Source organism: Pelophylax lessonae (genome assembly GCF_965119305.1).
Source record: "Pelophylax lessonae genome assembly, chromosome: 13".
Taxonomy (NCBI): Eukaryota; Metazoa; Chordata; class Amphibia; order Anura; family Ranidae; genus Pelophylax; species Pelophylax lessonae.
Genome location: NC_138780.1, coordinates 96,777,609 through 96,796,401, shown reverse-complemented (window position 1 = coordinate 96,796,401; position 18,793 = coordinate 96,777,609). Strand labels below are relative to the sequence as shown.

The 18,793-nt window shown below is 48.6% G+C and overlaps 1 protein-coding gene across 4 annotated transcripts in view; it reads right to left on the bottom strand.

Moving 5' to 3' along the window:
- STRN3 (striatin 3) overlaps window positions 1-18,793 on the bottom strand; it is a 203,224-nt gene that overhangs the window by 8,318 nt on the left and 176,113 nt on the right. For all 4 annotated transcript variants that reach the window (XM_082275749.1, XM_082275750.1, XM_082275751.1 and 1 more), the window contains one exon: window positions 18,497-18,583. In XM_082275749.1, coding sequence (XP_082131875.1) covers window positions 18,497-18,583 — 87 coding nt within the window. The remainder of the gene's footprint in view (window positions 1-18,496; window positions 18,584-18,793) is intronic.

The following is an 18,793-nucleotide window of genomic DNA, read 5'->3' as shown; positions in this document are numbered from 1 at the left end:
CCCCTGAGCAGAATGCTTGCCGAGGAGGCCTCCCCAGCCGGACAGGCTGACATCCGTGGTGATCACTGTCCAAAACAAGGGGAAGAAGGATTTGCCCAGCCGAAGCACAGTAGAACTAAGCCACCATATCAGGGACTCCTTTGTTCACCGACTCAGCCGGATCGGATTGTCCAGGGCCTGCGGTGTCTTGTCCCATTTGTTAAGAATCTCTCTTTGCAGGGACCTTGTATGGAATTGTGCAAATGGAACCGCCTTGAAGGTAGACACCATTAGGCCCAGCACCGGCATGCAAGTGCAGAGGGATGACCATCTGCTGGACAGCAGGAGACGAATTGCAGCCTGCAATTTCGGTAGTTTGTCCAGAGGAAGGAGCACTTTGGCTAAGGCCGAGTCCAAAGTAAGGCCCAGATAGTTCAGCTTTGTGGACGAAACCAGAGCAGACTTCTGAAAATTCAGAATCCAGCTGAACTCCCGCAGAGTTCGCATTGTGATCTCCAGGTTTTCTACCAGAGCAGGAGACTCCGCTCGCAGAAGATAGTCTAAGTAGCCCAGTACCGCAATCCCCCGTTGGCATAACAAGGCTAGCACCGTGGCTAACACTTTTGTGAAGACTGGGAGGATCAGAGGCGAGACCAAATGGTAATGCCACAAGCTGATAAGGCTCCTCTCCCACAGCAAAGCGGAGAAAGCACTAGTGACTGGCACATATTGGAATGTGAAGGTAGGCATCCTTGATAACGATGGAGGCGAGGAAATTAACCTGACGCAGGGATGCCAACACCAGTGGAAAAGACTCCATTCTGAACTTCAGCACCCGCACAAAGCAGATTAGCGCCTTGAGATCCAGGATTGGATGCACTTTACCTTCCTTCCTGGGGACTGTGAGCAGGTCTGAGTAAAACCCCTGAAAACGTTCTGGAGTCAGAACCGGGTCAGTCACCCCTTGAAGTAACAGGTCTTACACCGTTCCAAACAGGCCCTGCAAGCGGTCTGGAGACATCGCAAGTTGCAACGAAAGAACCTTGCCAGGGGACAAGAGCGAAACTCAATCTTGTAGCAAATTACTTTGTGGACCCACTTGTCTTGCATCAGTGCTTTCGGCTTGCCAGACCAGGTTCATTTGGATCCTCTAGAAGGGGGCCCTGAAAGGCTTCGAGCCCTTGTTAGTCAACCCTGAGGGGCAAAAAACTTCTTATGAGCAGAAAAGGAAGGCCCAAGTCTACGACGAGCTTCCTTGCCCTTAGTAGCCTGCAGAAGAAAAGGGTACCTGTGCCTCAGTCACATTTGCGTCCTCCATCTTCAGGGTCTCACGCATAGATACAATCAGTGCCCCCACCAGCACCCTTTCGCGCACAGTTGAAGACGTGGAGGACTCATCCTCACTATCAATGGATTCCAGGCGCGTGGTCAGCAGGATGACCCACGTCCGCATCGGCCAATCAGATTCAGGATCTGACGAGACAGACAGATGAGGCAGGGGAAGGCGGGGGGTGCTTTTTGCTAGCCTGTTGCCCGAAAGCCACCTTCACCCAGCACCAGGTGAGGAGAGGCTCCTACGGCCAAAATCGCTGCCCAAAGGGCTCCACTGTCATGGCCACCGCTATTTTTTAATGGCAAACCACTGCAAAATGGCTGCTGGACTACACAAACATGGCCACCATGTATAGAAACACAAAGGCCACAATAAAATGGCGGCACCACCAGGCTTATAGGGACCCAGGCGGCCTCAAGGACAGACCCAGGCGGCCTCAAGGACAGACCCAGGCAGGAGCCCCCACCAGGAACAACCCCCCCCCCCACGCGCAATCGATTGTCCGGTTGCTGGCGGCGCACCCCCCTGGAAGATTAGATGTAATTAAGAAGTAGCAATATAGGTTTTAAAAAGATCTTTCCTGAATTTCAGTTTTGCTTTAATGCCCCTACATTTTGAAAAATAATCACCTTTACTTTGTTGCTCATTTCCAAGAACAAATCGCACATCTGGCTCTTTGAGGTATAAAGACATATGCAACTCATTCCATGTGACAGTGCTGATGCTTGTGATTAGCTCTGCTCTGGAAAACGGAGGTTATAAGTTGAGTCCTGTTTTAGCTAACAGAGCTCTGCACATGCAAAGCACAGGGTCATTCTAAGGCCCTGAATACAATATGTGCATATCAGATCACCTAGGTTTGGGGACAGCTTTATACACTGCTCAAAAAATTTAAAGGAACACATCAGCTCTCAATGAGGAAAAATATCATGCTGGATATCTATACTGATATGTACTGGGTAATGTTTTCAGAATGAAAAGATGTCACGTCGTTTGATGGAAATGAAAATCATCAACCTACAGAGGGCTGAATTCAAAGACATCCCCAAAATCAAAATGAAAAAATGATGTTGAAGGGTAGTCAATTTTGTTGAAATTTCATTGCAGCAACTCAAAATGGTAGTCCGTTTGTATGGCCCCTTCATGCTCGTATACATGCCTAATAAATGACAGATGTTGTCCTGGGGCATTTCCTCCAAGATCTGGACCGGGGCATTACAGAGCTCCTGAACAGACTGAGGTGCAACCTGGCGGAGTCGGATGGACTGAAACGTAATGTCCCAGAGGTGTTCTATTGGATTTAGGTCAGGAGAGCGTGGGGGCCATTCAATGGTATCAATTCCTTTATCCTCCAGGAACTGGCTGCATACTCTTGTCACATGAGGTCTAGCATCGTCGTGCACAAGGAGGATCCCTGGACCCACTGCACCAGGGTAGGGTCTGCCAATGGGTACCATGATTTCATCCCGATACCTAATGGCAGTCAGGGTGCCATTGTCTAGCCTGTAGAGGTCTGTGTACCTCCACAGCTTCTCCAGAACCTTTCAAGTCTGTCACATGCTCAGGGTGAAAAGTATAAGGCGCCAGTGGCGGACCTGCCAATTCTAAGGGTTCAATGGCAAATGCCAATCGAGTTCTGGGCAGTGAGCACAGGGCTCGCTAGAGGATGTGGGGCACTCGGACCACCCGCATGAAGTCTGTTTCTGATTGTTTAGTCAGAGACAGTCACACCAGTGACCTACTGGAGGGTCTGTTCATAGGGCTCTGGCAGTGCTTATTCTGTTCCTCCTTGCACATAGGAGCAGATACCGGTCCTACTGATGGTTTAAGGACCTTCTTCGGCCCGGTCCAGCTGTCCTAGAGTAACTGCCTGTCTCCTGGAATCTCCTCCATGCTCTTGAGACTGTGGTGGGAGACACAGCAAACCTGGCAATGGCACGTATTGATGTGCCATCCTGGAGGAGTAGGTCTGCCTGTGCAACCTCTATAGGGTCCAGGTATCACCTCCTGCTACCAGTAGTGACACTGAACCTAGTCAAATGCAAAACTAGTTAAAAACAGTCAGAAAAGAGAAGCAGGGAAAAAAAATATCAGTGGCATTAAATACATACTCACCGGCCACTTTATTAGACACACCTGTCCAATTTGCTTGGTAGCAAAAAAATTGATAATCAGCCAATCACATGGCAGCAACTCAATGCATTTAGGCATCTCGACGTGGTGAAGATGACTTGCTGAAGTTCAAACTCAGCATCAGAATGGGGAAGAAAGGGGATTTAGGTGACTTTGAACGTGGCATGGTTGTTTGTGCCAGACGGGCTGGTCTGAGTATTTAAAAAACGGATTATCTACTGGGATTTTCAGGCACAACCATCTCTAGTGTTTACAGAGAATGGTCTGAAAAAACTGAATTTTTGTAAAAACTTACCGTAAAATTCCTTTCTCTGAGTCCTGACAGTCGCCGCCCACTCATACAGTCTTCACCAATGGTTATTGACCTCTTATCCACAGGAGCAAGCTAGGCATAAGACTTGTTAAAAACAAAGTAATTTACATAGACACACCTGTAGGGGGCTGTCCCACTGGTCCAATACCCCCCTGCTATCAGCATTCCCAACTCAGTTTGGTAGCAAGCAGTTAAAGTCCAAAAAACCCCAATAGAGGGGCGGGGGCAGCGACTGTCAGAGGACTCAGAGAAAGGAATTTTACGGTACGATTTTACAAAAATTCCGTTTTCTCTTACGTCCTCTGACAGTCGCCGCCCACTCATACAGTCTTCACCAATGGGATGTCCCAAAGCAGTGTAGACATGAGGGGTGGTAAGCGCAACCCTCAAAAGGCAACGCAGCACCCAGGTCAGAGAAAGGAACCTTATCTGAACAGAAAGGTAAATCCTCTGGGTAACAGAAAAGCTCAACTGGAGCAAACAACCCAGGGAAGCAAATAAACAAGGGGGAAACAACCCCAACAGCCAGGGACCTGCAAAACTAGGGCCCCCTTAAGGCACTGCCGCACACAGAACTTTGCGGCCAAAGGAAGCATCAGCAGATGCCAGAACATCAAGTTTGTAGAATTTGGAAAAGGTGTGCACAGACGACCAAGTCGCAGCCTTGCACACCTGGGCCACCGAAGCCTGATGCCGGAAAGCCCAGGACGCACTCACCGCTCTGGTAGAGTGCGCCTTGACAGGGAAGGGCGGTACCCGTTCCCTAATCGAATAGGCCTGTACAATCGTCTGTCTGATCCATTTTGAAATGGTTGCCGCAGACGCAGCCATACACTTCCGAGGTCCCTCAGGAAGGACAAAAAGAGAATCCGACTTTCTGAAGGATTCAGTGGCCGACAGGTAGACCCTGATCGCCCGGACTACATCCAAGGAATGTGTAAGGAATATACTTTGGTATATGCCCCGCGCCCGGTGTTCAGAAATAAATATGTGAATAGATATGCGAGTAATAAATTAATTTAGTGAATGATTTAAATGAATACAAAATTGTGCGTTTGTAGCAGCCGCTATAGAAATATGGTAAACGTGTTGCAAGTAGTCTATAATGGCTACCTATAGCGCTTGCTATAATTAATCGATTGCAATAAATATTAATAAAGATTAACTGCAATAAATATTAATAAAGATTAAAAAGTGTTATACATAAAATTCATACATAAATTTCATAAAAGTGACAATATGGTGATAAATACAAATTATTTCGTATATAAAAAAATTCATATAAAAAATTCCATAAAGTGACTGTAGTGAAATATTGGGGAAAAGAAGTCCAAAAAAATGTTTTCAAAGTTTAAAAATCCAATAGATAATCCAATAAAGTGAGTCTCTTGTGCTTTACGATCGGTGTACAAGGAACGGAAAGTGGGCTTCGGACTAATCTTTTGGAAACGCTGGCCTGAGGTGAGAGGAGAGAGAGGGGGGAGCCCGCCATCCTATCCACCCAAAGCAAGCCACGAGGTGACTCCATCATAGCCTGGAAGGCTACCCAAGCTTGGTTGGTCTTGGTGCCATAAGGCATACATGACCCACGCTATTTGGTAAGTGATTCAATCTTACCATTTGTCACGGTGGAAATAAAAGCTGCACTGAGCACCACAGAGCGGATTGAGAAATCACTACGCTGAGCACTTGCACCTACTGTTTGGAAATAAGCACTGTTTGCACAAGAAACTCACTTTATTTTATTTATTGGATTTTCAAACTTTAAAAACATTTTTTTTTGACTTTTTCCCCAATATTTCACTACAGTCACTTTATGGAATTTTTTTTATATACGAAATAATTTGTATTTATCACCATATTGTCACTTTTATGAAATTTATGTATGAATTTTATGTATAACACTTTTTAATCTTTATTAATATTTATTGCAATCAATTAATTATAGCAAGCGCTATAGGTAGCCATTATAGACTACTTACATCCAAGGAATGCAAGGCATAAACTTATTAGGATGCTTAGGGTTCACACACAGCGAAGGTAAGACAATATCCTCGTTAAGGTGAAAATCAGAAACCACCGTGGAAGGAAAGATTGGTTAGGTCGCAAGACCACCTTTTCCCTATGAACCACCAGGTAAGGGGAGCGGCAAGACAAGGCCACCAACTCCGACACTCTGCGAGCAGATGTGATAGCCACCAGAAAGGCAACCTTTTTTGTCAGCAGAGGCAGAGAAATTTCCCTGATGTTTTCAAAGGGAGGATGTTGCAAAACAGACAGGACCAAGTTTAAGTCCCAAGGAGGTAAAGGTGCCCTCCGAGGAGGAGCCAAATGACGCACACCTTGAATAAAGGTGCGAATCAACGAATTAGACGCCAAGGGGCGCTGAAAAAGGATGGCCAGTGCAGATAACTGGCCCTTAATAGTGGTCAGCGCCAGATGCTGGTCCACACCAGATTGGAGGAAGGCCAACACCCTCGCCACCAAAAAGGAGCGAGGATGGATGCCCCTGGATTCACACCAGGCAAAATAAGCCTTCCAAGTACGGTAATAGATCTTACCGGACGAGGCCTTCCTAGCCTTGAGCAGGGTAGGAATGACCGCCGACGAGAGACCCCAATCTCTCAAGACCTGGCTCTCAACAGCCACATTGTTAAAGCCAGCTACCGTAAAGCATGATGGAAGATCAGCCCTTGAGACAGCAGATCGTCCCGTAAGGGGAGTCGCCACGGAGGCTCAACGACCAGTTGTATGATGTCCGTGTACCAAGACCGGCGCGGCCAGTCTGGGGCCACCGGAATCACCAACTTTGGTTCCGAAACCAACCTGCGAAGGAACCTGGACGACAACTAAATCGGGGGGAAGGCATAAATCAGGAGATAGTGATGCCAAGGCACCACCAGCGCGTCTGCCAGAGGGTCACGCGTTCTTGCCACGAACCTTCCCACCTTGTTGTTTAGCAGAGATGCAAACAGATCCACATCTGGGGTTCCCCATCTCGCACACAGCATCCGGAACACCTCCAGGTGTAGGGACCATTCCCCCTGGTCCAGGGTCTGGCGGCTCAGATAGTCGGCCTGCCAATTCTCCACACCCGGGATTTGAACCACCGAAATCGCCGCGACGTGAGTCTCGGCCCAAGCCAGAATCTCTGTCACTTCCAGGGCCACCCGGGCACTCCTGGTGCCCCCTTGGTGATTGATGTAGGCCACCGCTGTGGCGTTGTCCATCTGCACCCGCACAGGGTGACCCCGAAGCTGATCTGACCAACGGAACAAGCACAGCCTGATCGCTCGCAGTTCCAAGATGTTTATCGGCAAGGAGGACTCCTCCGCCGACCAAGTGCCCTGGGCAGACAGAATGCCCAGCACGCCACCCCAGCTCAACAGGCTGGCATCCGTGGTGATCACCTTCCACAGCAGGCGGAAAGATTTCCCCTCCGTCAAAGCCGGGGACTGAAGCCACCAGAGGAGATCTACTCTGAAGTGGTGGCTCAGAGATATCCTCCTTTCCAAGGATTGAGGAAGCCTGTCCCATCTGGCCAGGACCTCCGCTTGAAGAGATTGCGTGTGGAACTGTGCAAACGGTATCGCCTTGAAGGCCGACACCATCAACCCCAGGGACCGCATGCAGGTCCGGAGTGATGAGGTTGTCCCTGAGGGACCTGACCTTGTTCTGCAGAGTCCGGAGCTTTTCCTCAGGCAGAAAGACTTTTGCTTGGGCAGAGAGCAGAACCAATCCCAGGTAAGGGAGACGAACAGAAGGGGACAAGGTCGACTTCTGCACGTTGATGGTTCACCCGAACTCCTGGAGCGTCTGAACAGTAGTTGACAGATCGCGTAATAGGCTCGGGCTGGCACTCGATCTTAACAGGAGATCGTCCAGATACCCCAAGATCGCAATCCCCTGTGCCCGCAACAGGGCCAGCACAGGGGCCAGCACTTTGGCAAACACCCTTGGAGCCGAAGCGAGACCTAAAGGTAACGCCACAAACTAATGTGTTCCTCCGCGATTGCGAACCGGAGGAACCTCTGGTGACCCTCGAATATGGGGATGTGTAAATACGCATCCTTGAGATCGATGGAAGCCAGGAAATCTCCTGGGCTTAACGAGGCCACCACCGAACGGAGGGATTCCATGCGGAACTTCTGAACCCGCACGAATCGGTTCAGAGCTTTCAAGTCCAGAATCGGACGTACCTTGCCCTCCTTTCTGGGCACAGTGAACAGATTTGAGTAAAAACCCCGAAACCTGTCCCGATGAGGTATCGGGACAACCACCCCCTGGGCGAGGAGATCCTGAACCGCCCGATGAAGATCGCGCAACTGATCTGGGGTCAAATGAAGATTTGAGGGAAAGTATCTGTCCGCTGGACGCAAAAGGAATTTGATCTTGTATCCTGATCGAATGATTTCCTGAACCCACATGTCCGGAATCCGGAACAGCCATGGTTCTAGAAAACCGCGCAGACGTCCCCCCACCCCTGGAACAGGTGAGGCCGTCCCTTCAGGTTGAGGCGGCCGGACCTGCCGAGCCAGCGTGGCTTGGTTGCGGCTTGCCCGCCCAGGGCTTTTTCTGACCACCGTGGCCCTTAAAGGGTTTCCCCCTGTCCTGCGCCTATAAGGCATGAAAGGACCCCTGATTTGGTTTAAAAGGGCCCCGCTTACCGAGGAAAACGTTTCCCTTGGGGTTCTGGGGCAGCAGAGTGCTCTTGTCCCCAGTGACCCCTTTAACCAATTCGTCCAGGGATTCCCTAAAGAGACGATTCCCCGCATAAGGAATGTCAGACACTGTCTTCCTGGAGGACTGGTCAGCCGACCAACTCTTCAGCCATACCAGACTACGGGTCAGCACTGTGACACCAGATAGCCGCGCTACTAGTGGAGCCTCATCCAAGCCTGCATCGCAGAGGTACAAAACCGCCTGACGCATCTGATCCACCATCTCCACAGTAGTCGGAGGGGCGGAATACGCCTCTAGAGTGCGTTTGAGCACCCGGGCCTAATCAGCCACAGCCTGAGAAACCATAGCAGAGGCGAAGATGGGCCTCAGCAAGGAACCTGCCACCGTATAAGCGTGGCGAGCCAGAGATTCCACCCGCCTGTCTGTAGGGTCCCTAAACAACAGAGAATCCTCAGAGGGCATAAGAGTGGCCTTGTTCAACCTGGACACAGTATGATCCACCTTAGGGGACACAGTCCAGCGCGAATCCGTAGGAGACACGAAAGGGTAACGGAACCGAAACCGTTTTGGTACCACAAAAGGGCGCTTTAAATTATGCCATTGTTCGTTCACTGTTTCGTGAAACTCAGCGGGACAGGGAAAAACCTGTGCCGCCTTCTGGGTCCTGCAAGTCCCAAAGGAAGACTGTTTAGCCGGCGGGTTGGGCTCATCCTCTAAATGTAGTGTATACTTAATAGAAGCAATAAGCGCAGACACAGCAGCGCGTTCTTTGGCCGTTTCAGGGGAAAAATCATCCCCATCATCCTCCTCCACCTCCCCATCAGAAGGAAAGGACTGAGACCCCTCAGGGGGGACACTGTCCATGGCAACCATATTCGATTCAGAATCAGAGGAAGGCGAAGGCCTAATTCTCTTTCTAGAAGCCTGTTCTGACATCAACAAGTCCACCTTGGACGCTAAAGTAACAAGTGCAGCAGCTAGAGAAGGAGAAGAATCAGGAGTACCTGATTCATTAACCAAGGCTGGGGGAAATTTGCTGTCCTGGGACTCCATGACAAGTACAAGGACGCTGGCCCTTTAAGACGCGATCACGGCACCCACCACAATGTACTGCAAGTTAAAGTATCCCACTGAGAGAGGAAAGACACCGAAAGCAGAAGAATATCCCCAAAAACAGCAAAAAGGACCCCCAGGAGTGTTACCACGCTGCTCAACGATCTCTCTTCATGCAGAAAAGGAAGTGATGTCACAACGCTAGAGGACTAACAAGGTCTGGTCTAAGGAAAAACGGTTGCCTATGCAGAAGAATGGGAGGCTCCGGGAAAATGGCCACCGAACATGTGCAAAAGGAAAACACCTTGCCACACACAAGATGGCGCCCGAAGGCGCCAAAACACTACAGAGAGGAGCTGCAGAAGTGCCCACCATGAGGCCAAAGCAGCTGCCCACACCTAAAATAGCGGTCCCGCGATTTTTACACCGCAGCGGTCCGCCCCACCATGACTGTACCCCCAAATACACTAACAGTGCGGACAGGGTTAGGGACCCCCACACAGCATAACATGCTCAGAAGCCCCCGCAGGGACCGGGAGGGATGCGAGCCCCGGACACAGACATGAGGGGAGACAGACACAGCAGAATGTAATCCCCCAGCAGAATGTAATCCCCAGACAGAGGCCCCACAGAGGTTTTACTTACTGCTTCACATGGCGTGGGTGACTCCAGAGCGCGGGAACCTTCCACCCCAGATGGCGGGAGGGCCGGCAGCCAAGAAGAGGATGCGTCTCACGGTCAGAACCGCATGTTGAGGCATCCCAGCGAGGTAGCCACCTGGCGGGCTTGTGCCCCTGAGGACAGGAGCAGGTCGTTTGCGAGGCCAGGGCGCACACATAGCCTGCTAAACGCTCGATGGCGGGCTGGGATTCCCTAAGATCCTCGGTCCTGAAATGTCAGGACGACCAGTCCGATTCCCAGCTCCGCAAACGCTGTAGTCTTCCGGAGAACGGACTAAGCCCATTAACAAATAAAAAGCTAGTAGTGCAAAGAAAAACACATTGCAGAAAATAAAAGTAATAAAATAGAAGAAAGGCTGAGACCGTAGCCCCAGCACAGGGATAGCCTATCTTACTCCTTAACTAGGCAGAAGACAAACTGAGTTGGGAATGCTGATAGAAGGGGGGTATTGGACCAGTGGGACAGCCCCCTACAGGTGTGTCTATGTAAAAATTGATTTTTGTAAGATCTTACTGTAAAATCCTTTTCTCTTAAGCTCACTGACAGACGCAGTCCTCTTTGATTAATATCAAATTGGGTTATACTGCCCTCTACAGGAGTAGGACCTAGGCAGAAGAAAACGTTCTGGCCACACCTTAGGGGCAGTCCCAGAGGGTATATCCTCCCTCTCTCTGCTACAGGATGTCAGTTATGTCACAAAGCAGTGTCAGAGAATTTAACCCAACCCAACTCAATAATAGAGGGGCGTGTACTGCGTCTGTCAATGAGCTTAAGAGAAAAGGATTTTACGGTAAGATCTTACAAAAATCCATTTTTCTCTGTCGCTCATTGACAGACGCAGTCCTCTGATTAATATCAATTTGGGACGTCCCAAAGCAGTGCCAAAAATGAGGGGTGGGATAACGGAAATCAAAATCCAATCTAGAAGGCCCAACCGGCGCCAACTAGAAGTCTTAAAGGCTCATCAGACAAAAAGATGAGACTCCCAACAGAAAAAAGCCCTCGAGGTAGACCAACGGTCTCCTTAAATTGCGGCCTGCAGAACCTTGCGGCCAAAATAGGCATCTGCCGATGCCATCACATCAACTTTATAAAATTTTGTAAAGGTATGAACCGACGACCAGGTAGCCGCCTTGCAAACCTGAACCACTGACGCCTGATGGCGGAAGGCCCAGGAAGCACTAAGCGCCCGAGTGGAGTGCGCCTTAACAGGGAACGGAGGATTCCGACCCTTAATAGAATAAGCCTGTACCACCGTCTGCTGACTAGACAGAAAAAAACTGACATCCTGTAGCAGAGAGAGAGAGGATATACCCTCTGGGACTGCCCCTAAGGTGTGGCCAGAACGTTTTCTTCTGCCTAGGTCTTACTCCTGTAGAGGGCAGTATAACCCAATTTGATATTAATCAAAGAGGACTGCGTCTGTCAATGAGCGACAGAGAAATTACTTTGTTTTTAACAAGTCTTATGCCTAGCTTGCTTCTGTGGATATGAGGTCAATACCCATTGGTGAAGACTGTATGAGTGGGCGGCGACTGTCAGAGGACGCAAGAGAAATTGGATTTTTGTCTTATTGTAAAATCCTTTTTTCTCTGATGTTAAATGACAGTTTCAGAATCTTATGACCATTGGGTTATGCTGCCCCCTACAGGAGGAGGACACTAGGCAGGAAAAAGCTTTATCACGCCTATGGGGCAATCCCACATGGTATACTCCCACTTCCTGCTATAAGCATTCAGTTTTGTTGCAAGCAGTGTCAGAAGAAAAATAACCCAACTCAATAGAGGGGTGGGTGCTGTATCTGTTAATGATCATCAGAGAAAGGGATTTTATGGTAAGACAATAATCCAATTTTCTCTTTGGTTCATTGAGGCTTAGGACACAGGGAAGGCAACACAATGTCTTCATTCAGATGGAAACCGGAGACAACCTTAGGAAGGAATGACGGACAAGGGCAAAGCACCACTTTATCTATGAACCACCAGATAAGGTGAACAACCAGACAAGGCTGCCAGCTCGGACACCCTACATGCGGAAGTAATTGCCACAAAGAAGGCTACCTTCTGGCACAATGTGAGCAGAGGAATCTCGCTAATATTTTCAAAAGGCGGTTTCTGAAGAACGGACAGTACCAAAATTGAGATCCCACTGAGGCAACGGAGACCACACAGGTGGAGCCAAGTGGCGAACCCCCTGAACAAAGGTGCGAAACCAATGAATGCGTGTAGCCAAAGGACATTTAAAGAAAATTGCCAAGGCCGAAACCTGGCTCTTGATGGTACCCAGGGCCAGGCGCTGTTACACACCTCTTTGGAGGAACGCCACAATGCAAGCCACCGAAAAAGAACGGGGAGAAACCCCCAGGGACGCACACCAAGCAATGCATGTTTTCCAAACATGATTGCAAATCTTCCTAGAGGTAGATTTCCTAGCCTTTAACAGCAAGGGAATCAGAGTCCGACAATCCCCTACCCCTCAGTACCTGGCTTTCAACAGCCAAGCCGTTAAAGCCAGTGCCTGTAAAGTAGGATGGAAGATTAGCCCTTGGGGCAACATGTCTTCTCTATGAGGGAGTCACCAAGGGACATCGACGACCAGCCGTACTAGATCTACATACCAAGACCGATGAGGTCAGTCTGGTGCCACAAGGATGACCGGAATTACTTCTGCTTCGATCCTCCGTAGAAGTCTCTGCAGAAGTTTGAGAGGGGTAAAGGCATATATTAGGTGGTACTGGCCCCAAGGAGCCACCAGTGCGTCCATGACGTCAAGTAGAGGATCTTGAGACCTTGCCACGAATCTCTCCACCTTCCTGTTAAGATGAGAGGCCAACAGGTCTACCTCGGGAGTTCCCAATCGGAGACACAGCTGGTGAAATCACTCCGGATAAAGAGACCACTCCCTGTGGTCCAAGATCTGTCAACTGAGGTAATCCGCCTGCCAATTTTCCACCCCTGGAATATGCACAGCTGGAACTAAACGTTTCCCCCACCTTAGAATGCCGGCTACTTCTCGAGCCACAGGGAAACTTTTGTGCCCCCTTGGTAACTGACTTATGACACGGCCATGGCATTGTCCGATTAAATCCGTACCGGACACCCCTGAAGACCAACCGTCCAACAGACCTGACAGTCTGATAGCCCGAAGTTCCAGTACGTTGATTGGTAGTCTGGACTGCTCCAGGGTCCAGACTCCTGAACACAATCTGTGCCAAAAACATCTCCCCACCCAGACAGGCTGGCATTCGTTGTGACCACCGTCCAGTACAGGGGAAGGAAGGATTTTCCCTGTCGAAGAGCCGGAGAGCAAAGCCATCAGGGACCCTCTCATACCCTGACTCAGCAGAATCAGATTGTCTAGAGAATGTGGATTCTTGTGCCACTTGGCAATAATCTCTCTCTGCAGAGGTCCAGTGTGTAACTGTGCAAACTGAACCGCCTCGAAGGTAGACCCCATCTGGCCCAGCACCTGCATGCAAGTGCTGAGACACAACCGACTGCTGGACAACCAAAGTTGAATAGCATCCTGCAGCTTCTGGAGCTTGTCCAGTGGAAGTAAACACCCTGGCTGAGGTCGAGTCCAGAGTCAGACCCAGATAAGTGTAACTTAGTGGACAGAACCAGAGCAGACTTCTGGAAGTTTAAAGTCCAACTGAACTCCTGCAGAGTCTGCACAGCGATGTCCAGGTTGTCTTGTAGAGAAGTCAGGGGCCTCTGCTCGCAGATGATTATCGCCCAGACAGTCCAGCACTGCAATCCCCCTGCAGTTGCAACAATGCTCGCACTTGGGCAAACACTTTTGTGAACACCCGAAGAGCTGAAGTGAGACCAAAGGGTAACGCTGTGAATTGCGCATGCTCCTCACGGCAAGCGTAGGAAACTCTGAATGACCGACATATAATGGAATATATATGGAATATAATATTGGACCCTTGCCTTCCTTCCTGGGAACTGTAAACAGATTTTACTTGAAACCTTGAAAACATTCCGATTTTGGAACCGGAACAATCACCCCATGTAGTAAAAAGACTTGCACTGCCCCGAAGAGACCCCCCCAGGCAGTCTGGGGCCAAACGCAGATTGGAAGGAAAGAACCTCACTGGAGGATAAAGACTGAAACGTGATCTTGTAGCCGTACCGGATCAGCTCATGGACCCCCTGTCTTGAATCAGAAAGGTCCATGGGTCCGGAAAGAAGCAAAGACGTCCCTTCACCTCAGACAGGGGTGAGGGCAACCCTTCAGGCAGAAGAGGGCTTGTTTGCAGGTCTGGAAGAGCCCGCTCTCTGCGACGAGACTACTGGCCCCTGGCAGCCTGTGGAAAAAAAAAAAGGAGTACTCTTCCCCCCTGTAAGACACTTAAGGATATCATCCAGGAAGATCCAAACAGGCGATACCCCAAAAAGGGGAGAACCGATAAAGCCGTCTTATCTTATCCCTCTTGCAGACCAGAATTTCAGCCATATCAGGCCCGAAGGACGACTGCTGTCACAGACAGCCTAGAAACCAAGGGAGCCGTATCCAGAGAGGCACAACAGACAAAACTGTAACCCCTAGACCAACTAGTCTGCCAGCTCACAAGGCAGGGGGAAGCTGTTCCCCTTCCAGATCCTGGTGCAAATGCTTTGCACACTCCGTTACAGTCTGGGACACCAATGATATGGTGAATACCGGCCTAAGGACCGAACTGGCCACAGGAAACATGTGGTGGACCAAAGTACCGGCTCTCCCGTCAAAGGGGTCTTTAAAAGCCGTAGACTCCTCCACCGGAATTAAAGTGGAGTTATTCAGCCTGAAACCCCGAGAATCCACCACAGGTGTGACTGTCAACTTTTTTAAAAGAGGGGCTCTTCAAATGGATACCGTCTTGCAAAAACGCTTAGGCACCGACATAATGCGTTTAGGTCACTGACTCACGACAATTTTTTCAAGTAGGCGCACAAAGGGGACACCTTTTGCAGCTTTGGGGAGCTGCGGGTACCAAAGGAGATCGGCACCTCCAACACAGCAGCAGCTGCATCCTCCAATTTTAAAGTTGCCTGCACCAATACAATCAGTGCATCCACGAAGTGTGTGGATGCAAACCTAGTAGGGTCGCAACATACTACGCCCACCCCGAAACATAACAATCAGAATTGCTTCATAGACACAAAACAGGCAAGTGAGGGTCGCCAACTGCGATCCCGCTGACGCTGACCCAGGGCCCACAAATAGCCCACCTATTGGACCCTGCGAAAAAAAACACAAAAAAGGGGTTAGCCCTCCGAGCCCATCCATAAAAGGCCCTCTGGGAACCCTGCCTTCACTTAAAGGGAAAGCAAGGTACCCAGAGGGTTCGCAGCGCTATGGGGGGAGTGCCCTACGCAAAATGGTGGCATGCGATCAAAGGTGACCACCACCAAGCTGGCCGCATGGCCTAGTAGGCCGCAGCCTAAATTTTGTTGGAGGCCCAGCTGCACAGATCCCATCCAAGGGGAGGCGGATGGCCACAAGAAACACTCACCAGAGGCTGGTGGTGTAATGGTGTGGGGGATATTTTCTTGGCACACATTGGGCCCCTAAGTACCAGTTGAGCATCGTTTAAACGCCAACGACCTACCTGAGTATTGTTGCTGACCATGTCCATCCCTTTATGGCTACAGTGTACCCATCTTCTGATTGCTACTTCCAGCAGAATTATGCACCATGTCACAAAGTTCAAATCATCTCAAACTGGTTTCTTGAACATGATAATGAGTTCACTGTACTCCAATGGCCACCAGATCTCAATCCAATAGAGCACCTTTGGGAAGTGGTGGAACAGGAGATTCAAATCATGGATGTGTAGCCAACATCTGCAGAAACTGCGTGATGCCATCATGTTAATATGAACCAAAATCTCTGAGGAACATTATAACACCTTGTTGAACCTACGCCATTAAGAATTAAGGCAGTTCTGAAGGTAAAAGGGGGTCCAACCCAGTACTAGCAAGGCTACCTAATAAAGTGGGCAGTGAGTGTATAAAAGGAACCTGTTAGGAGAGAAAGCTGAAAGCCAACTGCTTTTTAAAGTTGGGTGCTCAACCTTCAGTTGTTGCAGAACTACAAGTCCTAGCATGCCTTGCCCTTGGGTGTCATGCTTGTTACGGTCAGCCTTGCAATACCTCATGGGATGACTTACAGCTCTGCAGCAGCTGGAGGGCCACAGGTTGAGCACCCATTCCAACTTTAAAAAAAAAAAAAAAAAAAAATCTATGCAGTCCAACACCACCATTTCATAGTTTAAACAAACCCAATATAAAAATATCCATACCTGTAGGTCTTTTCAAGCCTGCCCCAAACACTACTAATATTTTTCACAGCTCAGTCCTGTTCACTAGGATGGGCCGCCAGATGAGCTCATTGGCTGCAATGAGAAAGCTGCTGAGGTCAAATGCAACGGCATGTAATAGTGCTGCGCATGTGCATGACTCAGGACGGAGCTCGCTTCTGTATCACCAGAATGCACGTGTCCTAACTGCTGGTCTGACCTAGAGAAGAGGACAGGACGGAGTTGTGAAAAAAAAAAAAAAACATCTGAGGCAGGCTTCACGCCATTACTTAGCACCATCTAGTGATCAAATGCAGTATTTTCTGTATTAAAGGGCATGTTTACCCAACAGTTAATATTTCTGGTGTGTGCCTGTGGTACAATATACTTGTAATAAAGTATCCTGTTCTCTTTGCATTGCTTCCTTTTTGTGAAATACCCGACTAAACCAGGGCATGGAAGCATATCTATTCCAGCATGGTCAATTTCTTTCTTTGCATTCTACTTCAGAACACAGCCTATCCGTACTCCAGTGGTAAGACTTGTGCTGACAGCCCCCCCTACCACCCCCACCTCCAGAACCCCTTCCACTACCTGTGGGCGCTGTGTAAGGCTGGAGCTTATGTTGCAAGATTGCACAGTTATCAGTTTGAAGACTAAAACTGGGCATTCATAGATTCCCCATCCACACCACATGGGAGGACAAATCTACTGCTGCCGACTATAGCATTCTGACAGTTATCCCTCAGGACTGTGAGAACACCTGAACAATGACTGCAGACACAATGTTCGGTCAACTTTCTTCCACCAGGCTTCTTCAGTTTCCCAACTGAGGTTTGTTGAGCCGCGTGGCGATGGCACGAATCATCCGAAATTTGAGCCGTGTGTGGCCAGCAACGACTCCAACATTATTGGTTTACGCATATTTTAGGTCAAAACACTGAAAACTTTATCTGATAATAAGTATATAAAGCCAAAGTGAATCCTGCAGAACTGTGTTCAAGCAGCCAAGTAGGTCTGAGTTTAGACATGGTTTATTTTTTTGAACATACACAATGCAGTATCTCCATCAACTATTCACTGGTCTAGACACAGGTTTAGGAAACTCCCCTAAAGTGATGCTTTAACAGCCCTTATGAAAGGAGTGCATTACTCCTGAAAGCTTCAGTTCATGATTAGAGATGATACCACCTTATTATATACGTACACACCCACATGCATTCACTGTTTTTGGACAAGAAGCTAATGGAAAGCAAAAGCAGCTTGGAAAAGCCATAGTTAGGACTTAGAATGCACTTTCTTCAGTCAAGAAATTCTAAAATCTCTAGGATTTTAGTATGCTTTTTTAAACAAATATGCATATATCCATAGCAGAAAACTTGAAACCTTAAATTTTTTACATCTCCCAGCAGGCTCATTAATAAAACCTGGAACCTGTGCAAAAATTGTAGTGTTGCTTATTTTCCTTTGTGCTAGATTACTAGTGACATTTTAAAGGAGTTGTAAATTCTCAAGGCTTTTCCCCTTAATGCATTCTCTGCCCCATAAGTCCCCCTTTTTCTTACCGGAAACCGATCGTTTCAGCAACGAACATGAGGCCAGAGGCTTCAGCCGCTGTCTCTCCCGCAGCTGTCAACCAAATCCAGTGACACGGGAGCAGAACCGAGTCCTGCTGTCTGCGTCAGAAGGACCCCCATGGAAAGCGGCTCTCCGTGGGGGCACCCTATAAAGAGGAGGGACTAGGAGCGCCACCGGGGCACCCCAAAAAAGGAGGGTAGAGGCTTCTCTGTGCAAAACCCTTGCACAAAGCAGGCAAGTATAACATGTTTGTTATTTTTAAAGGAAAAAAAAACAAAAAACTATTTGAAGTTCATATGTATGTCTAGCTCTTTTTTCTCAATAAAATCTTTATGGAAAAAAATAAAGAAATAGAAATGTAAGAATTGTCTCACCTCCAAAAAAAAAAAAAAAAAACCTTTACAATCGCTTTAAATTATGAAACAATATAGGCTACATTGCTCATCAGAACACTTACTTCCAGACATCAAGTAAATTCCATTGGGGTCCACCGCAAGACTTGTAACAGCATCCAGGTGAGCAACCATTGAATGAATGGTCTTGCCTGAAAGAGAATAACAGTAGCTATGCTGAAAGTGTAGCTATACAAAGGTTTGTACTTGTGTAAATAGATAGGAGCAGCTCCAACATACCCAGACCGACTACAGATTACTAGGTCAATTATGGAAAGTGCTGTGCCTTACTATAGATAAAGCTCAACCCCATCAAGATCAAGGTACTGAAGTAAATCAGCATGCTTAATAGTCAACATAGG